General features: G+C 46.2%; 1 protein-coding gene across 17 annotated transcripts in view; it reads right to left on the bottom strand.

Annotated features, from left to right (window-relative positions):
• APBB2 (amyloid beta precursor protein binding family B member 2) overlaps positions 1-26126 on the bottom strand; it is a 377673-nt gene that overhangs the window by 62019 nt on the left and 289528 nt on the right. For 11 of the 17 annotated variants that reach the window (XM_044945932.2, XM_044945931.2, XM_044945935.2 and 8 more), the window contains 3 exons: positions 11164-11310; positions 8636-8763; positions 7323-7328 (listed from right to left, as the gene is read on the bottom strand). In XM_044945932.2, coding sequence (XP_044801867.2) covers positions 7323-7328; positions 8636-8763; positions 11164-11310 — 281 coding nt within the window. The remainder of the gene's footprint in view (positions 1-7322; positions 7329-8635; positions 8764-11163; positions 11311-26126) is intronic. The other 6 variants (XM_044945948.2, XM_044945936.2, XM_044945947.2 and 3 more) reach the window with 1 other exon arrangement.

The raw sequence follows: 26126 nt of genomic DNA, 5'->3' as shown, positions 1-26126 counted from the left end.
CCAGGACAGTGATATACCCACAAACTCCATGGGGACAGAAGCTCATAACCCTTTTGAATCTCACCCTATGTACTTCTTCTGGCTGTTTATTTGTATCCATTATAGGAAACTGGTAACAGTAAGTAAAGTGTTTTCCTGAGTTCTGTAAACTATTCTAGCAAATCACTGAACCAATGGAGAAACCTCCCTGGGAGCCTCGGATTTACAGCTGCTCTGGCAGATGTGGGGGTGGCCTGGACTTGTGACTGAAGTGGGGGCAGTCTTGTGGGGACTGAGCCTTCAACGTGGGGGTCTGGGCTAACTCCTGATAGTGTTGGAATTGAGTTACATTGCAGGACACTTAGTTACTGTTGGCAGAGACCTGGAGAGTTGTTTGGTGTGGAACACGGACACATTTGCTGTCAGAAGTGGTTCTGTGAGTAGAAATGAATCATTTGTTGTTGTTCAGTTGCTCAGTCGTATCCGACTTTGCAACCCCATGGACTGAGCACACCAGGCTTCCCTGTCCTTCACCATCTCCTGGCGCTTACTCAAATTCATGTCCATTGAGTCAGTGATGCCATCCAACCATCTCGTCCTCTGTTGTCCCCTTCTCCTCCTGCCTTCAGTCTTTCCCAGTATCAAGGTCTTTTCTAATGAGTCGGCTCTTTGCATCAGGCGGCCAAAGTATTGGAGCTTCTGTTTCAGTATTAAGTCTTTCTAATGAATATGCAGGAGTGATTTCCTTGATTGATTGATGAATTCAGGATTGACTGGTTGGATTTCCTTATAGTCCAAGGGACTCTCAAGACTCTTCTCCAACACAACAGTTCATAAGCATCAATTCTTTGGCGTTCAGCCTTCTTTATGGTCCAACTCTCATATCCATACATGACTACTGGAAAAACGATAGCTTTGATTACACAGACCTTCATTGGCAAAGTAATGTCTCTGCTTTTGTAATATTCTGTCTAGGTTTGTCATATTTTTCTTCCAAGGAGCAAGTGTCTTTTAATTTTATGGCTGCAGTGATTTTGGAGCCCAAGAAAATAAAGGAGTTGCATTATACCCTCAATCATTGTATCCACCATGAAGCCCAAAATCTGAGATGATTACATTTAAGTGTAAGAGTTCAAGGTGATGATTTGTATATGAAAGCAGTGACTGCTTATTCATCTGTGGTAACATAAGGCTTTTAGCGGCTTATCAAACAATCATTTTTTAAGTTTATACAACAGTCCAATAACTGAGTGACACTCTGGGTTACAACAGTTACAACGTTTCCTGCTAAGACGTGAATCCAGGTTGGTGTGGGTCGTTAGGCTACGTCGTCACTGATACTATACTGCCTTCTGGTTTTGGAAGCCTCCAGTGTTCCAAGAAGATTGTGGCACTTCCCAGACTGACAGTGAATCACTGGAGCCTAGCATGATGGATCACCCCTCTGCTGCATCCAGAAAGGGCCATCCCTCATCTGACTTGGGAGTCAGGGGAAGTGCGAGAGATGGAAGTTGCTCAGGGATCATCATCACAATTTTTTGCTTCCTTTTGATATGACAGCCTCAAGCCCCTACATTTCACTGCCTGGTGCTAAAACATGCTTATGAGAAACAGTGGACCAGTTATCAAAACAGAAGATGCATTTCTCAGAAGAAATTGTTGTCTTTCATACATCCACCAACAGGGACAGCAACACCAAGATGGATCGGCTTGCAAACACCCTCCATGTACTCCTCTGAGGGACCTCTTAGACAATCACTTACTGTGTCTTTCCGTAAAGGTTATTCTAGACTGAAAGTATTAGCTAGCATCCTGGCATGATTAATAGAAGGCAAGGAGGCCACTTTCATAGAGATAAAATACAACCAAGGTGTAAGTCGGCAGAATGGTCAAGTAAATCCTGATGCCTCTGCTTACTATGTGTCTGCATTAAAAAGAAATTAACTCTAGAGGTCAAGATAATATTGGAGCAAAGGGAGAGAATTACTACTGTCTCCCTGAAGACTTTTCTCCCTGAGGCAAGACAGCATATACCTTAGATTAAACTTTTATCAGCAGATCTTGCAATTCCATCAATCTTTCATTACCGGCTGGCTCAGAGAACCCTCTGACTACTTGTCATTAAGAGGCTTTCCATCCTCCCCGTGAGGACCCGCCTCCCTCCATCACCCCTAGGAAAACAAACAATGGCAAAGTGAAAATAGAGGTAACGTTCTGATTAGCTCAGAAACCAAGGGGCCCATTATTTCTAAAATCCTAAAAGAGAACTGCCCTTTATCACTGACAAAGGATGTTTCCTTTGCACCCACAGTGTGCAAGGCTGGACAGAAAGAATAGCTGCACTCAACTTGGTCGCCTGAAAGCCCTTTTCTTGGCAGACACGCCCTCCACACAGCCTCCTGCAGTCAGGGCTAATTCAATTTAAGGGTCAACAACAGAGAGTAGAGGCAGGAGACCCGAACCACGTCAGTTATTGGAACAGAGAGAGAAGATCATATAAAGAATGGTAACTACAAAATGAAAGGGGAATAGGAAGAAGTTATCATGAAGGCAGCCACTGCAAGAGCGGGGCTGTGACCTGGAGGGTGGAGAGAGCAGAGGGCAGAGGTTGGAACTAGTAAAACCCAGAAGTTTGGAGAAGCCCCATGGAGCAAAACCTCTGACACGGAGGAGGCAGTACGCTGGGCTGGTGTCTCTAGACTTGAAGCAGGGCCAGGGACCCGGACCTTTAAAGGGGGTGCCTGAGCCAGCTGTGCTGGTGGTTCTGCATTTCTCTATTGGGAAAACTGCGTCACAACTGATGCACAGAGATAAAAATCCTGTTCCAGGATGAAGCTCACCGCAGGAAGTCAGTCCCTCCCTCCCTCCAGCCACACAGTCCCGTCAAGTCTGAACCTAACGTAACAGCAGCAAACCAGAGAAGCAGAAGTGTGGTCTGCAGAGTCCCGGCTCCAGCCTCATAAAGCAAGCAGAGAACGGTGGGTTTGGAGCTCAGGGACAGCGGCCCAATAACTGGCATAGGAAGCAACAGGTCACAGGCTGGGAACACGGAGGTGATTCGTTTCCAGACTGTCAGAAGCCCGCTTGTTTCACCTCTTCTTTGGTGATAGTGGTATTGACTTGGCAACTGTTGACCCAGCTAGGGACTCCATTTCCAAGAATCCTTTGCAGTGGCATGGGGCCAAAGGGATGTGATGAGAATGTGGGCGTAACATGACGTGTGAGGGTTCCAGGTCGCCGTCAACTTAAGAGACAAGTCCCTTGGCCAGTCAGACTAGGAACACACCGGACAGCAGAACAGGACTTGCTGTTTCCACAGACTTCCTTCAGAAGTCACAATGACTGCCTGATTCAATAATGATGAATGCGCTATTACCTTCAACACTCTTTCTGTAAAGAACCAGGCCATATTGGGTCCACCGCATTTGAGTCTCATATTGTTTTTTAACCTTTCCTTTTTAAAATAATCCGTTAAAGATGGAAAGACACTTTTAGCTCGGGGGCCTCTACTGTTAATTCACACCCCTGGTTTTATCTCATTAAGGAAAGGGACCAGGCCTAGTTGTGGAGTTCTTAGTCTCCCTGCTGACCCCAGGTTACTCTGGACCATCCATTATGTCTTGTCAGGATTAACGGAGGAGCTCCTCCTTGGACAGAGGACAATTCCCAGGAGTCTGTCTTTGCCCAGTTAGCTGGGTCACTTAAGGCAAATCACACTCTCTGACCTCAGTTAATCCCTAAAATAAAAGGGTTTAAAGACATTGGTTACTCAGCCATCTTTTACATTTAAAAGCCTGTAAGTTACAGTTTGACATATTTTAACTAGTTTACAGTCAGGATGCCCCATGCATCAGCCCCCACCCCAAGTCCCGAAATTAAGTAGCATTTTTCACAAGAATCAACACAAAACAACACTGGCAGGAAAACAAAAGCACGAACTCTGTGTGGTGAGACTTCTAAAGCAACGTAAACCAGGAGCTTGGTGGATAAAACCAGGTGGGAATATCCCAAGAGAAGAGAAAATGAGAAAAAAAAAAAAAATTACTCAGTGCACTTGAGACTTCCTATGTTATTTAGATAAAAGTTCCCCGAGATCTTAACTAGATCAAAAGTTAAGCCCAAGATAAACATTTGAAAATTTATGAATAATCTATCACAAGGTAAAAATTGGTCATCAAAAAGAGAAAAAGAGATACATAAAACACATTCTCAGAAGAGACGCTCTGCTATACAAACTAAAAGCACAGACAGTATCTCAGGGCCAAGATTCAACCTGCAGAAGAAAGCGCTTTTTTAAAAGTACTTGTGCATAATGGCTGTGAGGGTTGCTGTTAATTAGGAAGGAATTTTATTTCCTTAGAGCAGGCCCAGTGGGGGTCTCCACTTATAATGGTTATTTATTACAAGGAATTCCAATTCTTCTAAAGACAAAAATAGCAACCTAGCGTTGCCACTAATTTAAATTAACAAGTTTATTGACCAGAGCAGCATTTCCTAAAGTGTGTTCCATGTGATCACATTTCCATGAAGAAAAGAGTTCTAGTCCACATCAGCACAGGAGAACCTGTGAGAGGGTCTGGAGAAAAGGGGCTTGTTACACTTGGTTTAACACACTCTTCCAACTGACCTTAGAGCTTTTTTTTCCCCCTCATTTTAAGGGAAGTCTATGAGCATCTGACCTGATTAGTGCTCCAAGCTACACTGACGTGGAAAATCCCACTTATGGGGTCTGAAACCCTGCAACTATACCACTTTCCTTTCTCATGGGAAGCAAACGGGAATAGCAGACTATTGGCAACACCCAGAGGATCTGTGCGCCCCTTTCTAGACCTGCCACAAGAGGCAGAGAGAGTCCCTCTCTCAAGTCTCCTGTGTTCAGAAGTCGTGTCTCCTTGCTGCTGATACCTCTTCACAAGAATGAGGAGCGTGCTTTCTCCCAGGGCCCAGTGAGTAAACAAGAGAGCTGTGGCCAGGATTGGCAGAGCCCCTGAAAGTCCCTCCCAACCCATCCTTGGAAGAGAAGCCTGTAGGTCCACAGAAACAAGATGCGAGGTGCCACTGTGGTTGCCTGCTCCAGTCCCTGGAGGCAAAATGCCAGCTCTACAACTCAGTGCCACCGGCACACAGGACAGCCTCCCACAGGAGCGGGTCAATCTGAGTGCTCCCCGGGGCTGCAGTTCCAATTCTGTTTGGAAATGCAGGGCTCTTTACGAAACCCCTTTCCCCACTCTGCGCCTCTGGGAGCCTTAACATTTATTTCACTGTGATCAAAAAGAATGAAAGTACAGAACAGTCAAGAAAGAGGAGGGTGGCCTCCCTTTGCCTAGTAATCATGCTTCCCAGGTGATACCAGTGGCAAAGAATCCGCCTGCCAATACAGGAGACATAAAGAGGTATGCGTTCAATCCCTGGGTCAGGAAGATCCCCTGGAGAAGGACATGGCAACCCACTCCAGTATTCTTGCCTGGGAAATGCCATGGACAAAGGAGTCTGGTGGGCTGCAGTCCATGGGGTAGCAAAGAATTGGACATGACTGAGTGTCTGAGCATATGGCAGCATAATGCAAATAGACTCTAGGAAGCACCATAATTAAGGCTGGCATTGAGTCTCAAGAACAAGACAAAAACTTTAGTTCTGTCCAGCAACCACTGACACCCCACAGGGAATCAGCTTCTGGTGCCAAGGAGACTTCTTAGCTAATCATAATAAGAGGCTTCTCTGAATCAACCTGGGGGATTAGTAGGGGGTGTCACAGCTGGATCACCTCCCTACCCAAAGTAAACTTCCTCCATAAGGAATTTCTGCAGAGCAAACCAAACCCACTTGAAAGCCTTACGAAAATACTAAACCCCAAATAACTTAATAAATTCTGAAATTACATGGCTCAGTGAAGCACTCAGAATTTCACGAGAATCTGCCCTTCATGCCTCTGGTATACATACTTTTCATATTCATTTTAACCACATCAAGAAATCCCCTAAGAGATTCCATTTTCTCAGCAAGGGAAGTTACAAAAGAGAATTCGAAATGGACTTGTTTTTGCAAGCAAAATGAAACACTTTTATGTTTTATTCATGCAAAGTGTAAGTCCCTTCGCAGCATTACAAATTGAATTTGCTCTTGTAAATTGCTGTAAAGGAAAAAAAGAAAAAAGGAATCAAAAGCAAAACCAAGTATCTTTTAAAAAAAAAAAAAAATCAGGAATACAAAGGTCTCTTCTTTCAGAGAATGAAAACTGCACTGGGGAGAAACTGAAACTTTCACTGACAGACATATTTTTAATTTACTGCTTCCAAAAGCAGCCCAGCTCAAGGGCCCCCAGCCAATGCAGGAGCTTCCTGAGGTCCTGAAAGCTAATGTGGAACCCTCAGTGTATTTCTAAATTACACTTACCTGCTAACATTGAGTAAGAACAAGAAGGGATTTAAAAAACACAAGTAACCCAGTGCACATTTCAGAAACATAACCAAGGCAAGGTAACCTGATTTATACTGATATCATTGGGTGCAGTGGCTGCTAAGTGGGGTGCAGTGGAGGGGTGGGTAGTTCTTTCCACTTTGTAGGACAACTGAACACAGCCTCTAGAACAGCCTCTGGCCCTCTGTTATCAAATGATAAACTGTACTCAAAACCTCCCTGAGGTCTGATCCCTCCCTCACCCTCTGTTTGAAAGGAAACCATGTAATTAGCTGTCTCTCCAAGTGGATGTTGCTTTAACAAATCAAAGCTAACATGCATTAAGCATTTTCTATACCCCATCAGCCTGCCAACTACTACACATACACACAGGCATAAACATACACATGCTTTGTGGTCCTTGTTATCATCCCCATTTCACACATGAGGGAAACTGAGCTCAGGGCTTGAATAATTTTGTCCACTGGAATTTGAATCATATTTTTCACCCTGAACAGAGAGCATTTGGCCTTACTTTAAAGAACTGGGGTGACCTGAAAACCTCATTGATGAAATCCACTCACAAGCTAACTTTAAGAAAACACAACCCCATCCAGTTGGACATGCATATACTGATCTTCACCTTGGCTTCCATCTTAAAAACAAACATGGAGGATAGGAAGGAGGGAAGGATCAAGCATCTTACACTCTTCCATCAAGGCTAAACGTTTTAAAATATGTACAGACATCATCATGTATTTTCCTTTAATTTCAGCGCTCCAGCTCTCCCAAGCAAGTGAATGACAGGTGTGGATGCATAATCTAGCTACTTACTCCCTTCAGAGCACCTGGGACAGCTGTCACTGTTCATCACTGTTACAAAAGCTCAAAGATACAGCTGTGCTCCCAGGGAGGTTTATCCAATCAGCCATCAAAGGACACTCCACCTCTCTCTTTTGCAACCATTTCTATGTCTGGTTCCAGCAAAAATGCTTGTTCTTTGATGAATGCTTATCCATTTTCCTTTCAGGCTTAGCATTTGGAACTGAATCAAAACACTATTGAATTTGCTACTGCCCGAGGCTGGGTGAAGCCAAGGCTGAACCCCCTAGAGGACCACACAACCCAATAAACCAGAAAACCCAGGAATGGAGTCACAGGCTCGAGACAGCCATCTCTGTCATCTGGGATTTCACCAGCTTCCTCAATGCTCTTGTCCATTTTCAACAAAGTAATAAATCATCCTACAGCTTGTCCCTAAATGCTAGGAGATCTTCGGGCACCTTGAGAGTTGCCAAAGATTAATTATAATTCAAGAGTTAGATGCATTTCATGCAGCCCGATTACTTAAAAAAGTATCAAAGTCTGATGTCTGTGATACCTGCCACTTTATTACTTAGAACATGTACTTGAAAACCAGAACTTCCCTGTTTCCAGTCACTCTGGAGAACAAAAAGATTCACAACACATCTAAGTAAGAAGTACTTGCTGGAAATGACAAACATTCAGTAGAATTTCAGAAAAATACACACTGAATGGAATGTTGGTAGGACCAGACATTTCAAATGTTAAAAATGTTCAGCCAACTTCAAACTCCAGAAGTTCCTGATGAGCATGAGTTAATGACCTAAAGCTCGTGATCAACAAGGTTCTACTGTGTAGCACAGGGAACTATATTTGATATCCTGTGATAAATCATAGTGGAAAGGAATATGAAAAAGAATATATATACACACACATGTGTAACTGAATCACTCTGCTGTATAGCAGAAATTAACACATCATTATAAATCAACCATACTTCAATAAAATAATTAAAAAAAATAAAGCTTGTGATTAGAGGCTGTTCAACCTCTCCCTTCCAACAAGCCCTCTACGAAGAAGATACCAATAGCAGAGCATCTGAAATAGCTGAGACTCTACTTTAAAACAGACTGCAGAGAAGAGGAAAAAAAAACAAGGTGAGAGTTCCAAGAGTCTGGATGAGCTGGGAACTTAGATGGGATGGGTGGGTGGAGAAACATGCAGAACCTGAGGCAGGGGCAGGGCTGAGACAGGTCTGAGGGACAGAAACCGGAAACGGAAGTAGCTTGGTTTATAAGGCTGGGATAGAGATGTGCTTTCACTTTTTACATTTCTGCAGAGAGTTCACTGTCCAGTTTCATAGTCAGTGACATGCAGTAACAGCAAGGCTCCACCTTGGCACTAAGCTAAAACTGGGCCACCTGGCGCGGTGACAGAGGACACGTGGGGCACTCACCGGCCGTTGTCGCGGCCCACGCCCCACACGCGGATGCTGACGATGGGCTGAGCGTGGAGCACGCTGCGGTCCATGGGGTCCACCAGGCTCAGCGTGTCGTTCTCCAGGACCAGGTACATGTCCTTCCCCTGGGATTCAATGAGAAGACCGCTTACCTTCTGCACAAAACTATGCATCCTCAGGACGTTTGTGGCTACCCAGGGATGTCGCTTCAATGATCAAAATATCGCCCCCTGGGTCTGAACTTTGTTTTTTAAGGGAGAAACATCCTCTCCTGATTAAAATATTTATAAATCCTTCATCTTCCCCTCACATGCCCAATTTCTCTCTCCTTCTCCAAATCCTCTGAAATGTGTCCCTAGCCTGCTTTCGAGCTGGCTCTTATTTTTAATTATTTATACTTTGAATCTTTACTCTAAGAAAAAAGGCTAATGGCAGGTTCCCTGGAGAATTTGGTCTCTTACTAACTCCAGGTTGGCCAGCCTCTCGTAACCCCTCTGTCCCCATTCCTTCCCCTCTGCCCAGACCCTACCAGCCATCCCTGTGATGGCCTTCCTGGACCCACAACAAGGGCTGTCTCTTCTCGGTTTGTACACCACCTCTGATCTGTGTGATTTGCCTGGTAAATAGCAGGCACAGCTGTGTGCCACTTCTCGGTGCTTCAGTAGCTAATGCTGATGTGCCTTTATGACATCTCAGATGTTACAGCACACGCTTCAGGCTCCTTGGCTCGTGAATGGGCTCACTTGCCTCAGAGCTTGGTTTGTTATTATCTCCAATTAGCCGATGGGGAAACTGAGGCCTACGGGTTAAGTGACTTGCTCATGATCTGACACAGAGGCCGCGATGCCTTTAGCCACGGGGGTTGCTGCAGTGAGACCAACACTGGGGAGGAGGAGGTTTCCAGCATCACTGTTCAGGCTCTGGTCTCCTGTCTCCCCACATATTATTGGCTCTTTGAGGGCAGGAACGCTAGCCTATCCAACTTCATTCTCCTTGCAAACCCTCAGGCATTTTACGAAATTATTAACTGTTTGCTGTCTGACGGAAAGGCTGTGTCCACTGAAGGTCACAGTCAGCCCAGATGCTGTGGCGTGGATGCCAGGGAGGTTTATGCTACGCTATGCGATGCTAAGTCGCTTCAGTCGTGTCCAACTCTTTGTGACCCCTGGACTGTAGCCTGCCAGGCTCCTCTGTCGATGGGGATTCTCCAGGCAGGAATCCTGGAGTGGGTTACCATTTTCTTCTCTACCAGGATGGTCTAGCGGGGCAGAATGGTGAGGCTTCTTGGCTGATCTTCAAATCCAAAGCGGGACAGATAAACTGCTCCTTGGTCTGGGTTTTAAGAATGATGTCCCATCACAAGTTCTCAGAGTGAACACAAGCTCTGCTGCTGAGGTGGCAGACATGGGTGTTGCAATGCCTCCGCTCGTCAAGCATCTACAACTGAGATCCAGGATGATTTGAAATCTCCAGAAAGGGGAAGAGAGCCACTTCCAGGCCAGAGCACTGGCAGAAAACAAAACTTGTGCAGGCTGTTGTAGAGACCCTACAGAGCCTGGAGCAACAGACAGCAGGCCACCTCAGACCTGACGCGCCTCCCAGTGTCTCTGTTGGGAACTGCAGCTCACAAGGCTTGCTGTGGGCAGGGTTTTTTCTATGGACACATCAAGTCACAGTTGTGTCCAGACGCTGGACAAAGAGCTAGCTGCTAATTAACCAATCTGTAGATTAATCATGATTGAGGTGCAGGTCCTGGAGAGATTCTGTCTCCCAGCACCTCATGGAGGCTGGGTAGCTGGTGAGCAGCTAAGCAATGGTTGGCAGAGCCAGGAGAATGAGCCAAGCTACGGGGGAGGGTTGCAGTTCCCCAGCCTGTCCCCCCAGTGAAGGCCAGGCTCCCTTCTTCACACTTTGAGCTGAGGGCTGCCACGTGCTCAGGAGCTGCGTGATCAGAGAGTCCTGAGGAGCTGGGGCCCCGTGAGCAGGGCAGGTCCTAGGGCCCCTGGGGGCTAACCAGGTGACCTGCTTTGGGATAACTGAGAGCTGACTGGGAATTTTTGGTGCCTTTTCCCTCTCTCTCTTTGTTCTTTCCCACCAGGAACTGGGTCATTGGCTGCAGCTTAAAAGAAATCTGCAGCCAGACCCAGTGGGGAGTGGCCCCCAGTGTAATTTCCACCCACTGGGAGATCAAATCCACCCCGCTCCTCCCCGCCACACACACACACACACACACGCACAAAGCATTTCCTTGGGATTGATTCGGATCCTCACAAAGGCAACAAAGGCCGTCTTCATCAGTCAATCCTACCAACAATCTCCGCATTACAGGGCTGAGCCAGGGACCACTGCTGGCTGATCACCTAAAGTGAGAATGGTTGGCCGAGTGTGGAACACCCCTGGTACCCAATAAAAACCTTCAGCGCTCCTCAGTACTGTGTCTCTCGGCTCTTGGGCCTCTGGGGTTTCATGAGGCACAGCGGGAATGCAAGCAAGTCTGACATTAATTATTTTCACCTGTAACTTACCTCTCCCCAAATGCCAACTGTATCTCGGATGTCGTTTTTGCAGTAGGAAAGCTGCCTGATGCAGTTGTTGACGGCAACACTACTCTTGCCAGGAGCGAGGTCCTCCTCTGCCATTTCCACCCACCCCAGAGAGCGCACAGCGAAACACTAGGAGAAAATCAGAGAACCGGAGATTACCTACTGGCCCCAGGTAGCCTAAGATCCTCTACAAAATGTGCATAATGTGTCTTCAATGACTATAAAATGTTCAATCATCTACTTTAATAACTAATTCTCGATTGTTGAAAAATTTAATTGTGGCTATTTTTCACTACTAAAAAATGTAGTAATAACTATATTCTTGCCTACTTTTCTGTGTGTCTGTTCAGTTTTTTTCTTAGAACCAATTATTAGAAGTAGAATGATAGGGCTAATGGGTTTAAATATTTGTAAGCTCTTTTTTCTAGAATCTGGCAGTATCAGTATCTTTTATCTAGTATCAGGCAGGATTTTTCAATATTAAGAACCTCAGAGGGTTCTCACAAAGAGTAACCTCTCTGAGATTTGTTACTTGTTAAGCACCTAGGAAAAGAAAATAGAAGGGAGAAGGAATTAAATACATGTTTGGCACTTGTTTCTAATAGCAATGGGGCAAAATGTATTCTCTAATATCCAGAAATGAAGGAAAACAGAGGGTGCGGGTGTGCGTTCATCATAACAAATCTCAGTGTTTGTTATTAGCACCAAATCCTGAAAAGTCTACAGAATAATGAACCTGTAAGAAAACTTAGAGCACAAATTTAACTTATTCTTTTATCATTTAGAGATATTCAATTTGAGATCATACTCATCTTCTTTTTAAAAGTTCAGGTATTCAATTTTTTTTAAATGTGGAAAGTATCATATGCATGTTGCAACATTAAAAATCCAAAAATTTATAAATAAGTTCATGGGACATATGAGGGCAATTTGGATACAGCCATCTACCTAGCGGTTAACTGCCAGGGTTTACCAGGTGGCTGGAACTGTGATCTCCCATGGCAACCTATGACGCAGGTCCCTCCTGAGCTGCACATCAATTGAAGGGACCACGTTCCCAGGACAGGAGGGGCAAACAAGGAGCCAACAGGCTGCCTCTCAGCATCTTCTAAAGTTTCCATAACCGCATTTCATAACAAAATGAAGAAATGCAGTGAAGTGTCCCAGAGTGACCACATTCAGTCTAGTTTAACCTTCCTTGTGTCTCAGACCCCTATACCCAGACAGGGTGCCACCTTCCTGAATTGTTAGTCACTTTCTCAAAAAAAATATCCCACCAAAATACTGAAAACAGTAACAGAATGTGGATCCTCAGGTCCTAGAGGGGAAGGACCGAGGTACCTGGGACCCGGTGCGGACCCCATGTGGAATGGAACAGCTCCCTCACTGACGGTGCCCATGAGGCCTCTTACAGAAATACCAAAAAGAGAAGGTCATCGCTACAAAAACCGCAAAAGCTACTCAGGACCCCGGGTCCTGGGGAAAGGTTCTGGGAGATGCCCTCACAGTTCACGTGTGAACGTGCATCTGTTGGAGAGACACTGCCCAGGAGGAAGATGCCACAGGAGCCAGGGCTGCTCCCTCTGAGGCTCTGCTCCCTTTATCCTGAGACAAACTACTCCCGCAAGTGGGCGTGTGAGAAATGCCGCAGGAGGACACCATAGCGCGTCTCCCCACGTTTCATTAAGACCTACAACTTCAAGGGCCATGCCTTCAAGTACTCATTTTCTGCTTCCTGCAGGGGGCGCTGTGCAGCTCAGTAACTTTTCTTTGTTGGTTCCCAACGAAGTCCCTGGTGAGTAAAATCACAACACCACAATCTCCCTGCTTCCATCTGCCATTTTGATCTTGCTATGCACCAGCTTATAATGGAAAATCTCATTTCTTCCACCTTCACCAAATGTGTGGAGGTTTTCCAATATGCCAAAGAGCAGTTCTCAGTCACCAGCAGGGTGTCTGAAAGTTCAGCTCAATTCTGACACTAGCTACCTGGAGAAAGCATCAGATCCCACAGATTTAGGGCTCAGCCCTACAAGACCCCCTCTCCCCCACACCCCTGCCAACTTCAGTTGCCAACTGCAAACCTGTTATCACCTGAGCTTCTAGCCAACCAGCTACAGCTTGAATGTTCTGATGGACCGTCCTCACTGGGTTCGCTTTATTTGCTAGAGTGGCCAGCAGAACGCAGAGAAACATTTTATGTACTAGATCACTGATGCAGTTGTTTGGTCACTAAGTTGTGTCTTTGCGACGCCATGGACGGTAGCATGCCAGGCTCCTCTGTCCTCCACTATCTCCCGGAGGTTGTTGATAAAAGGATACAACTCAAGAACAGCCAGAAGGAAGAGATGCACAGGATAAGGTGCAGAGGAAGCGTGCAGAGCTCCCATGCGCTTCCCAGGGACCACTCTCCCCAGCCTCCCCGTGTGCACCAGCCTGGAAACTCTCTGAATCCTGTCCTCTGGGTTTTACGGAGGCTTCATTACATGCGCATGATTGGTTAAATCACAGGCCACTGGTGACTGAACTCAATCTCCAGCTCCTCTCCCTTCCTTGGGGATGGGCATGGGACTGAAAGTTTCCAGCCCCTAGAATCCAGTGGGTTCTCCTGGCAACCAGGTCCCACCCTTAGGTGAGTTCTAGAAGTCATCTGATAGGTATTCACTCATTTACTCCTCACCTCAACCCTACCAGGTTGATACTAAGTTACTGTGTCCATTTTACAGAAGAGGAAGGAGAGTGAAGCACAGGCTGATAAACGGTGGACCCGGGTTTCCAGCCCAGGCAGTGTGACCTCTGGGCCTCTTACTGCTCTGCCCTACGCCTGAGATGTTGCTGGAGGGGCAGAGTCCGTCTGGGCTGGGCCCACAAGAGGCGCAGGGACAGTCAGCAAGGTCAGTACAGTCGAGTGTATCTGGCCCAAGAGCATGTGTCCTCCGTCGTGTCCGACTCTCTGCAACCCTATGGCCCATAGCCCACCCGGCTCCTCTATCCATGGGATTCTCCAGGCAAGAATACTGGAGTGGGTAGTGATTTCCTCCTCCAGGGGATCTTCCTGACCCAGGGATGGAACCACATCTCCTGCATTGGCAGATTCTTTTACCATCTGAGTCACCAAGGAAGCCCAGCTCAAGAGCAGGGACAGCCTAAATCACAATTTTAGCTCTGACTTAAAGGTACTGTGATCTTGGCTGTGTAACTTACAAAATCTCATTTTATTTGCAAAAATGGGAATAACAGTAATACTTACCTCAGAGGGTTCTCACAAGGAGAAAAAAACATAATACAGGTAGCAAACACACCATGAGCACTGCTGAGTCAAAGTGCAAATGACTGCCAATGAGTGAGAGTGCAAATGCTTACAGAGCCACACACACCTTAGAGGGAGTCAGCCAAGGGAGAAAATGAGAGGAGATTAGGAGATTTGTAGTTAGCGTGATCCCCATGTTCCAACTATCCCCAGGATGGTTTTGGTTTATGTTTGTTTTCTGGAAAAATCATTAAGAGCAGCTCCTTTTATTCTCAAAAGTGTCCTAGTTTGCACAATAAATTACAGTCACTCTAGTCAAAATTCCAGTGAATTCACCCTCTGGCACAGAGACTGAGGTTAGAATGTATCATATGCATGAGATATGCCCAGGCGGAAGTGGGTTCAACATGGCAGGGTGTGTGTGTGTGAGTGTGTGTGTGTGTGTGGCGGGGGTGGTGAACAGGGAATACCCTAAGACACCAGCATTACTGTGGGATGGTGCTATGCTCTAAAACTAGAAGCCAGGAACACATTTCCCCACTTTTTATACAGCCTATTACAGAATCCTATAGTCTGTGAATACTCAAAGAATTTATTAACATTAAGGCAGGTGAAAAAGAATACTGGCTGTTTTTTGTCTTTGAGTGCATGGATTTCAAAAAACAAATTCCTCACAATACAATTAATTTTCTGTATGTATTCAATACTGCTGTAATTTAGTTTCTGATCTGAAAAACTTCACCACTGGTCCCTACGGCCACAGTAAGAGGAAATGGATGTGTGTGGGAGAAGCTCCACTAAGAAGCCAGCTCTATTTCCTCCCAAAGAACCAAGCAGCAAAGAGCAACCTGTGCTACTTGGTGCTGCCCCCGTGTGGCCAGGGAGGTTTATAGCCACCACTTTTCCTTAAAGTCAGGAAATAACTAATATACAATCAGCTTTCCAAATAAACCCTCATAGAATAGGAGGAACTCAAAATATTCAATCCAAATATGTAATCAAATATCTAATCAATCTGACTCTTTAAACACTTTTTTCAAACTAGGAATTAAAAAAATCAACATTTGTACCCTGATGCTCATTCTTCAATAGCTCTTTACCAAAAGGGTAAAAATGAGTAATGAATGGTTCAGGGGTCTGTGTCATCAGGCGGATCTAGATTCAGGTCGCGACTTTGTACCTACCAGCTAGTGACTTTGGGGAAATCACTGGTCTCTAAGACTTATTTTTTTTATCTGTAAAATGGGGATAATAATAGTACCTGGTAGCTCAGACGGTAAAGCGTCTGCCTGCAATGTGGGGGACCTGGGTTTGATTCCTGGGTCGGGAAAATCCCCTGGAGAAGGAAATGGCAATCCACTCCAGCACTCTTGCCTGGAAAATCCCATGGATGGAGGAGCCTGATAGGCTACAGCCCATGGGGTCGCAAAGAGTTGGACACGACTGAGCAACTTCACTCACTTATACTTTATAGTACTGTTGTTGGACTGAGATAATATAGGTAAAACCTTTAGCATATCAGGCATATAACAAGAGCCTAATAAACATTTATTATGTTATTGATATATTTTAACTTTTATGTGTGGATTTTAAAGATTTCTCTACTTTAACTGATATCAGCCACAACTAAAACACTCAGAAGGCTCTGTTAAAACACAGAAAACCGGACACCATCCCCACAGTTTCTGATTCCGTGGGCCAGGGTAGGGCCCTCAAACCTGAATTTGTAATAGTCTCCCAGGTGATGCTGAAGTTGCAGGTCTGGGGACCACTGATCCTAAAAGGCAGATCTAGGTTCAAATCTCAGGATTGCCACTTGCTATGTGTGATATTGGGCATGCTCATTAACCGTTCTGTGCCTCAGTTTCCTCACCTGTAAAACAAGGACACTGGCGTCCCTGTCTCACAGTAACCTGTGCGTATTGTGAGGATGACTGGGCAGAGTTTGCCAAGTAGCACAATACCAACTGTCTATAGAAGTCAGTAAACATTTATTGAGTGCCTGTAGGGAAATGAGCAGGATGTAGAGTAGACATAAAGCAGGAATCTATTGCATGGCGATGAGAAATTCGGGGACAGAGAGGCACCCGTGTGCGGTGGGAGTCTTTAAACTCAGCGAGAGGGAACCATGGACAACTCACTGAAGGATATGGTATTGAGCTGAGCCTTGTAGGACGGATGGGTTTATTCATTTAACAAAGATTTACTGACAACTGTGATATGCCAAGTACTGGAGGCACATCAGTGAACCCGAGAGGCCAAACGCTCTGCTCTGAGTAGTATTTCAAAAAACTGGAAGGGTGTATTCATTTGGCTGTGACACCAGAGGGCGCACAGCTCTGTTGACACAAACCACAACGGGTAAGGTACAGTGGTACGTGGGGGAGGGGACGTGAGACAGTGGTTTAGGGCGTAGGTTTTCAAGTCACTGACATGGGAGCAGATCCCACGTTGGCTACTATAAGCGGTGTGATTGGAGCCAAGTTACTAAACCTTGGTACGCGTCAGTCTCTTCACCTGTTGCAGTGAGGTTGGTGGTATGGACCACCTAGGGGTACTGGCATGATTAATGGGAAGCCTGATGGTAAGAACAGGACCTGGCCCAAAGTGGATGCTCAAGAAAAGGTGGCTGGTATTTTCACAAGGTCTCTGGCTCAGGGGGTAAAGAATCCACTTGCAACGCAGGAGACACAGAAGATGCAGGTTCAGTCCCTAGCTTGGGAAGATCCTGGTGGGCTATAGTCCAAAGGGTTGCAGAGTCAGACAAGACAGAGCCACTGAACAGGAAGGCATACTGATCCCTTTCAAAAGTGTCATGCACGCATGCAGAGTCACTCAGTTGTGTCTGACTCTTTGAGACCCCATGGACGGTAGCCCTGCATGGACTGTAGCCCTCCAGACTCCTCTGCCCATACGATTTTTCAGGTAAGAATACTGCAGTGGGTTGCCATTTCTTCCTCCCAGGGATCTTTCTGACCCAGAGATCGAACCCATGTCTCCTTCAGCTTCTGCAATGGCAAGTGGATTCTTGACCACTGATCCACCTGGGAAGCCCAGTCAAAAGCTTCAGGACTAGGGAATTCCACCAAGAGTCAGTCAGTCAATTCTGTTTCATTTTTCCAACTTATGATCAAACATTACTACAGCTATACCTTGGGTGGCTGGGGATGGGGAGAGGCCTGAGGCCTGGGGAGAAGGTGGGGAAGAAAGCCCCCAGGCTCCATCATCTCATGAGCCCATCTAAGAGTCCATGGACCCTGGAGATCCACTGATGGGCTTCAAGAAGTTCTAAATCTCCTACAAATATATCCAAAATTATGTGTGTTTGCATGTAATGGAAAGAGGATCCAAAGCTGTCCAAAGGTTCTGGGAATATAGAACACTTTAAAAGAATCCCAAGGAGTTTGGAAATCAGAGTACTCAACTCATCAAAACATCAATTAAGGTAACATGCATTCAAGGTAGAAAAAGCTGAGTAGCAGGCATCTGAGTTCTTTTTTGAGAAGTGGATGAGGAAAATGGTTAGCTGGCTCTACATAAGAAAGGGTCAGGAGTTTAGGGGAGAAAGGGAAATGGGAGAGGAGCAGTGAGAAAGGCCTGCAGAGCCTCTGAGGAAGTTTTGAAATGGCAGGTAGTGCCTGAATGACTTATAAAGGTGAAGGAAGTCCAATACCCAGTTTTGAAAACCAGTGACTAACTTCTGATGCAACGTAAACCTCCTCTATATTACCCCTGATGCTCCAGCAAAAGCCTGATAGAGAGATGGCTGACATCATCAGGAATGAAGAGAAGGGTGGACTCCTGCCCTGGGTAAATGCTTGGCAGAGGAGAGTAGTGGCAAAAGCCTCAGAGTGGAGCACTGGGAGTCAACACAAGAGAAATATAAGCCCGGTAACTGGCAGAACTGGCGGGGGTGCCGGGGTGAGGGTGGACCCATGAACTCTGCAGGATGTGAGACAGGGACTCAAGCCTGTCTCGCCTGCATCCTAAGAACATAGAGATTCCGCTGCTGCCTGAGCTACACAGAGCTGCTGTACAGAGGCTGTTTATATCTGTGTTCTTGGGGTCAGGTGGGAAAAAAATATATGTATTCTTGTTGTATGTGACTATGAGGAAGGACCTTTTGAATAATCATACAGCCTGCAGAGAAACTGAGAGAGAATCCATTTTTATTTCATATTGATGGCTGCCGTAAGGTAACCATCTAGGATATAGTCATCACATTTGAGAGCCTATATCCTGGGATGTCTCTCAAAGAATCTGGAACTGTCCTCTGTCCTTCCCCTCCTCAGTTTCTGCATCAGAGATGGCATGGACCTGATTTTTGCCTATAGGACAGTCCAGATTTTGCTGAGAAATAAGGCAGCCAGTAATAAACAAAGGGCTGTGACCTCAAATGACTTTCAGAGTGTTGTCTAAAAATGCACAGGCTTTTCAGGGTTCCAAATATCTTCCTTAGATTGTGGTTTCCAGAACACACAGGGAAGTCTTCAGCAAATCAGAGCTTGTGGTCATGATATACAGGAATGTAGATCACTGTCATTATGGACACAGTTTGAAACAAAATTAGGCCTCACCTGCCACTGGTTTTCCTGGAAACACTGAAATGCTTTCTAAATTCAGCATCTTGGTGGGCTCCACCAGAGAGGTGCCTGGGGACTCTGGAGTGGAGCCTGACCTAGTTCTCCATCCGGCTGAAGCAAGGAATCAGCCTGATTAATTATTCAGCCTGGCAACAACCTGGGCAGCCAGGAAGGACCCAAAGAGCATTTCTACACTGACCCCAATGAGCACATCAGCTGTTCCTGCTGTTTCTCCCCAGACTGTCTGCAACGTGGTGAGCAACCAAGCAGAAAACAAGACACCCGCCCTCTGGGGCCATGGGCCCGCTAGCACCGCTTACTTAACGCTCCCTCTTTCCTACTTTTCAGGGCAAGATCACTCTACTGGAAAAATTCGTCCTATGCTAATATCCTATGCTGACAGCTTATGCTGTCAACGTGGACACTCATCATAATGACTAACACGCATCTGGTGCTGATAGCGTGCCAGGCACCAACAACTGACCTGTAATTGAAATCTCGTCTCCAACGCCCACCTCTCTGCCTGCCTGCCTGCTCACCACCCCTTACTGGTGGTCAGTTCATGGAGGGGGGTTCCCAGCCCAGGTCATCTCTGTCTCTAGTAAATAACAGGCTCCGTCCCTAGTAAACACTCTAGAGACCTCCAAGGTCAGGGGCAGGAATACCAACCACATTCCCTATAGTTGGGAAATGCTCAGCGCATGCACAGTGATGGAGTCAGAGCTAAGTTATCTAATGGAAGTGGGGAAAGATGTGCCGCAGTTTAGAGGTGGTGCCTTTAAGTCGTCTCTCATGTACAGCGTGGGGTCATGCAGGTTTCTGAGATTTAAGGCTTCGGTAACTTTAAATCCTTAAATGAAAATGTAAGGGTTCTTTCAAAGCCCTGCACCTTGATTTCACCCTCTCTCTGTGCCATTCCAGCAGGCAATGACTCTTCTGCAACTGCTCCCTCGGCTTTATAAAAAGTGCTTGCTGACTGGCACCGCTCTACCACATGGAGAAAGCAATTGTTCTGAGATTTAAGGGAACCCAGGTTTGAACCGGAGAAGGCAATGGCACCCCACTCCAGTACTCTTGCCTGGAAAATCCCATGGATGGAGGAGCCTGGTAGGCTGCAGTCCATGGGGTCGCTAAGAGTTGGACACACTGAGCGACTTCACTTTCACTTTTCACTTTCATGCATTGGAGAAGGAAATGGCAACCCACTCCAGTGTTCTTGCCTGGAGAATCCCAGGGACGGGGTAGCCTGGTGGGCTGCCATCTATGGGGTGGCACAGAGTTGGACACGACTGAAGCGACTTAGCAGCAGCAGCAGCAGCAGGTCTGAACCACTGACGTGCTGAAGAGTAGGCTCAAGGGGAGGTCACACTTGGGGTGGGGGGGTAGGGCTGAGATCTGACTCTGCACATAATACTTTGAATATTCAACCATTGCTGAGGTGTCTTTGCTTCCTCACTCTTACTCAGGGGAAGCAAAAATCTCCCCATTCTTCCTTACCAAGTGGTCTCCAGCAGATGAGCCAGTTCAGATGGCCTCCTCCTGTCCCCTAAAGTGGGGTTGGGGGAGGATTCATGCTGGAGAATGAGATAGTGCTATTAGGCTGGATTCTGACTTTTAACTTAAAACACGTGAGCAGCACTGAAATCATGAAACCAACGTGTCTTGCTTTTAACTTAATACATAAGATGTGCACTTTTACACAGCAATGAAATCATGACATCCATATGCTTTTAACATATTTCTAAGCATGATTATGTTGAAGAGCAATATTCTCACTAGTGCTTAAATGGGATTTCAGAGCGAGGGAGGGAATTTTCATTTATTGCACTCCTATGTTAGAGACTTTTTTATTAGTTATCTAATTCAATTTGGTTTAATTCTCACAACCAAGTAAATGAGTTATTCCACCCGTTTTTGAGAAGAAATAAACTTCAGAAATGGTATGGACCTAACAGAAGCAGAAGATATTAAGAACAGGTGGCAAGAATACACAGAAGAACTGTACAAAAAAGATCTTCACGACCAAGATAATCACGATGGGTGATCACTGACCTAGAGCCAGACATCCTGGAATGTGAAGTCAAGCGGGCCTTAGGAAGTATCACTACGAACAAAACAAGTGGAGGTGATGGAATTCCAGTTGAGCTATTCCAAATCCTGAAAGAAGATGCTGTGAAAGTGCTGCACTCAATATGCCAGCAAATTTGGAAAACTCAGCAGTGGCCACAGGACTGGAAAAGGTCAGTTTTCATTCCAATCCCAAAGAAAGGCAACGCCAAAGAATGTTCAAACTACTGCACAATTGCACTAATCTCACACGCTAGTAAAGTAATGCTCAAAATTCTCCAGGCCAGGCTTTAGCAATATGTGAACTGTGAACTTCCAGATGTTCAAGCTGGTTTTAGAAAAGGCAGAGGAACCAGAGATCAAATTGCCAACATCTGCTGGATCATGGAAAAAGCAAGAGAGTTCCAGAAAAACATCTATTTCTGCTTTATTGACTATGCCAAAGCCTTTGACTGTGTGGATCACAATAAACTGTGGAAAATTCTGAAAGAGATGGGAATACCAGACCACCTGACCTGCCTCTTGAGAAATGTGTATGCAGGTCAGGAAGCAACAGTTAGAACTGGACATGGAACAACAGACTGGTTCCAAATAGGAAAAGGGGTACGTCAAAGCTGTATATTGTCACCCTGCTTATTTGACTTCTACGCAGAGTACATCATGAGAAACGCTGGGCTGGAAGCAGCACAAGCTGGAATCAAGATTGCTGGGAGAAATATCAATAACCTCAGATAGGCAGATGATACCACCCTTATGGCAGAAAGTGAAGAGGAACTAAAAAGCCTCTTGATGAAAGTGAAAGAGGAGAGTGAAAATGTTGGCTTAAAGCTCAACATTCAGAAAACGAAGATCATGGCATCTGGTCCCATCACTTCATGGGAAATAGATGGGGAAACAGTGGAAACAGGGTCAGACTTCATTTTTTTGGGTTCCAAAATCACTGCAGATGGTGACTGCAGCCATGAAATTAAAAGACGCTTACTCCTTGGAAGGAAAGTTATGACCAACCTAGATAGCATATTCAAAAGCAGAGATACTACTTTGCCAGCAAAGGTCTGTCTAGTCAAGGATATGGTTTTTCCAGTAGTCATGTATGGGTGTGAAAGTTGGACTGTGAAGAAAGCTGAGCGCCAAAGAATTGATGCTTTTGAACTGTGGTGTTGGAGAAGACTCTTGAGAGTCCCTTGGACTGCAAGGAGATCTAACCAGTCCATTCTAAAGGAGATCAGTCCCAGGTATTCATTGGAAGGACTGATGCTAAAGCTGAAACTCCAATACTTTGGCCACCTAATGTGAAGAGTTGACTCATTGGAAAAGACTCTGATGCTGGGAGGGATTGGGGGCAGGAGGAGAAGGGGACAACAGAGCATGAGATGGCTGGATGGCATCACCAACTCAATGGTGAACTGCGGGAGTTGGTGATGGACAGGGAGGCCTGGTGTGCTGCAATTCATGGGGTCGCAAAGAGTTGGACACGACTGAGCGACTGAACTGACTGAAACTCCCAAAGGAGCCCTGGCAAGTCTAAGGTTACATAAAATGTTTTGCAAAGTCTTACTCTGGTCATCACACATAATGCTAACACTTGTGAAGTGGTGGTGAGGAGGGGATTGGGGTAGGGGGGACTGAGGTGGAGGACAAGAGTGTCACATGCAACGTTTATTATGAGCGTCTGTGTGTACATATTGGGTCAGAAAAATCCACTTCTCTTTTACTCCTCACACAGAACACATCACTTCTGACCTATTTAGTCATCAAATGTGCAGGAGCTCTTCTGCACCCAAGCAAGTCTCTGCAACACCAGAGGGGTGTGCTACGATTTAACTCAAGCCTGACACTCTCTACTTAGAGAGACAGTCAGATCCCACAGGTTAAGGTCTCAGACCCACAAGGCTGCTTGCTCCAACCCCTACCCCTCAGACACCAAATCACTAAGTCCAGGTTGTCAACTGTGCTTCTGACCAAGCAGTTATAAACTGGAGACCCCCCTGACTCTTCATCAGGTTTAACTTGCTGGAGAGGTTCACAGAACTTGGGGGAAGTTTACTTACTAGATTACCTGTTTATCATTAAAGACTATAACTCAGGAGCATGCAGAGAGACGATGACACGGTATGTGAGAGGGTGTGGAGTTCCCAGGCTCTCTCTGTATCAGGCCACTCTGCCAGCGCCTCCACATGTTGACCAGCTCAGAACCTCTCTAAGCCTTGCACTTTAGGGGTTTTTATAGCAACATCATCCAATAGGCATGACTGTTCATTAACTTCCTTTCTATCTCTTCTTCTAAGCTTCTAATCATGGCTTGGTCTTTCTGGAGCCTACCTAGAGTGACATCATTAGAACAAAAGACATTACTATCATCTAGGAAACTGAAAAGGATTTAGGAACTCTGTGTCAGGAACCAGGGTTAGATGTGTGTGTGGGGTGGGGGCAGGGGGTGGGGGGCACTTTCTTTTACAATATTTAATCAACTCATGGCCACATATGAGACAGATGTTATTACTATTCCTATTTTACAGATGGGGAAACTAAGGCACAGAGTGGCTGTTATGGACTGAATTGTATCCAAAGCTATGGTTTTTCCAGTGGTCATGTATGGATGTGAGAGCTGGACCATAAAGAAAAATGAGCGCTGAAGAATTGATACTTTTGAACTGTAGTATTGGAGCAGACTCTTGAGAGTCCCTTCGACTGCAAGGAGATGAAACCAGTCAATCCTAAAGGAAATCAGTCCTGAATATTCATTACAAGGACTGATGCTGAAGCTCCAATACTTTGGCCCCCTGATGCGAAGAATTGATTCCTTAGAAAAGACCCTGATGCTGGGAAAGATTGAAGGCAGGAGGAGAAGGGGACGACAGAGGATGAGATGGTTGGGTGGCATCACCGACACAATGGACATGGGTTTCAGTAAGCTCCAGGAGTTGGTGATGGACAGGGATGCCTGGTGTGCTATAGTGCATGGGGTCTCAGAGAGTCGGATATGACTGAGCATCTGAACTGAACTGAACTGAGTGTCATACCTGATATGAGCAACTGAACTGAACTGAGAATTCATATATTGACGCTCTCGGGCCCAATGTGGTTGTATATGGACACAGGGCAGTTAAAGAGGTAAGTAGATTGCTGCTGCTGCTGTTGCTAAGTCACTTCAGTCGTGTCCGACTCTGTGTGACCCCATAGACAGCAGCCCATCAGGCTCCCCCGTCCCTGGGATTCTCCAGGCAAGAACACTGGAGTGGGTTGCCATTTCCTTCTCCAATGCATGAAAGTGAAAAGTGAAAGTCAAGTCGCTCAGTCGTGTCCAACTCTTAGCGACCCCATGGACTGCAGCCTACCAGGCTCCTCCATCCATGGGATTTTCCAGGCAAGAGTACTGGAGTGGGGTGCCATTGCCTTCTCTGAAGTAAGATTAAATGAGGTCATAAAGTAGGCTTAATGCAGTAGGACTAGTGTCCTTATAAAAGGAAAGAGACACCAGGAAAGTGGGCACACAGAGAAGGCCAAGTGGGGACACAGAGAGAAGGCTGACGTCTGCAAACCAAGAAGAGGCTCTGGGAGAAATGAAATCTGCCAGCACCTTGACGCTGGACTTCCAGCTTGCAGAGTGTGAGAAAATTAGTTTCTGTTGTTTAAGCCACTCGATCTGTGTGAAGTAGATTCATACAGTGGTATATAAAGTTCAGGCGACCAGCTAGCATATAATGAAGCTGGTATTCAAACCTGTTTCCGATCAGTCACTCAGTCGTGTCCAACTCTTTGCAACCCCATGGACTGCAGCACGCCAGGCCTCCCTGTCCATCACCAACTCCCAGACTTTACTCAAACTCATGTCCATTGAGTCAGTGATGCCATCCAACCATCTCATCCTCTGTTGTCCCCTTCTCCTCCCACCTTCAATCCTTCCCAGAATCAGGGTCTTTTCAAATAAGTCAGTTCTTCGTAACAGGTGGCCAAAGTATTAGAGTCTTAGCTTCAGCATCAGTTTATGTACCTACAAATTCCTATCACCACACCAGGCTGTCTCCTAGGAGCAGCAACAACTTTGTTTTTCCTAAACTGGGGAGAGGGAGGGGGGCAGGCAAACCTCACTCTACACCCAAAGACCTCAGAGAGGGCCCACAACCCCTCCCTCAACCCAACAGGCGTGTGCCTGTGCACAGCCCCTCCCCCTCATTCTTAGGTCGGCCACAGGAGGCTGATACCAGAGGTCAGGAGGCCTGGTCCTACTCTGAAAGGCCCCAGATGATTCAAGGGTGGGAACATGCGGAGAAGAAGGAAAATCTGCTTGAACAGGGAATGAGGGTTTCAAGCCCCCTCAGGCCTCGATTTATGGCTTCCAGCTGGCTCTGCTTCCGATGGTCAGAGGTCTAGGGGACCACAAGGCGGAAGGTGGTCCAGGTGCTTTTGCTCACATTGTCCACCATGGGGCGCTGTCACACTTCTCCCTCCCAACCCCCAACTCCGATCCCTGGGGGTAAGGAGTCTCCACTGAGGTAAAGCAAAAAAAAAATTTAATCAACTGCCTGATGACCGTGCTCTCATCCCTCCAGGCCATTGTACTGCTGCTCACATCGTGTTCTAGGAAGTCCTAGGGTGGTCAGACTCAGCAACAACCTGTGGGAGGGACCAAGGGGCAGCCAGTGTGGGGCTGAGGCCTCTGGGCCCCTCAGCCAGGGTCCTGCTCTTTCTCTTACGTGAAAGGTTCCTTCAGTTGAAGACAGGCCAGCATCTCCTGGTAATGTCCACAGTGACGGTCGCTTATCTATTACTGAACAGGGTGACTTACGACATTATGAGGAATTTAAATATGTTTAAAAACAAACACCATAATGCCAATTTACTCATTTACAGAGAAAAGTGTACATCTATCTCACTGGTTGCTCAGCCTGGCTCACAAGAAGATTCATCCTCTGGAGGAAATCCACTCAGTTCTGACCACCCACTGACCGCAGGCTGAGTAGAGAGGCAAGCAGAGGAGCCTGCCTCAACATCCTAGGGGCTACTTGGAGACTGATAGCGAGTGCGAGACACAGGCCTCCAGG

This window comes from Bubalus bubalis, chromosome 7, assembly GCF_019923935.1.
Source record: "Bubalus bubalis isolate 160015118507 breed Murrah chromosome 7, NDDB_SH_1, whole genome shotgun sequence".
Taxonomy (NCBI): domain Eukaryota; kingdom Metazoa; phylum Chordata; class Mammalia; order Artiodactyla; family Bovidae; genus Bubalus; species Bubalus bubalis.
This window is presented reverse-complemented; position numbering and strand designations above follow the sequence as displayed.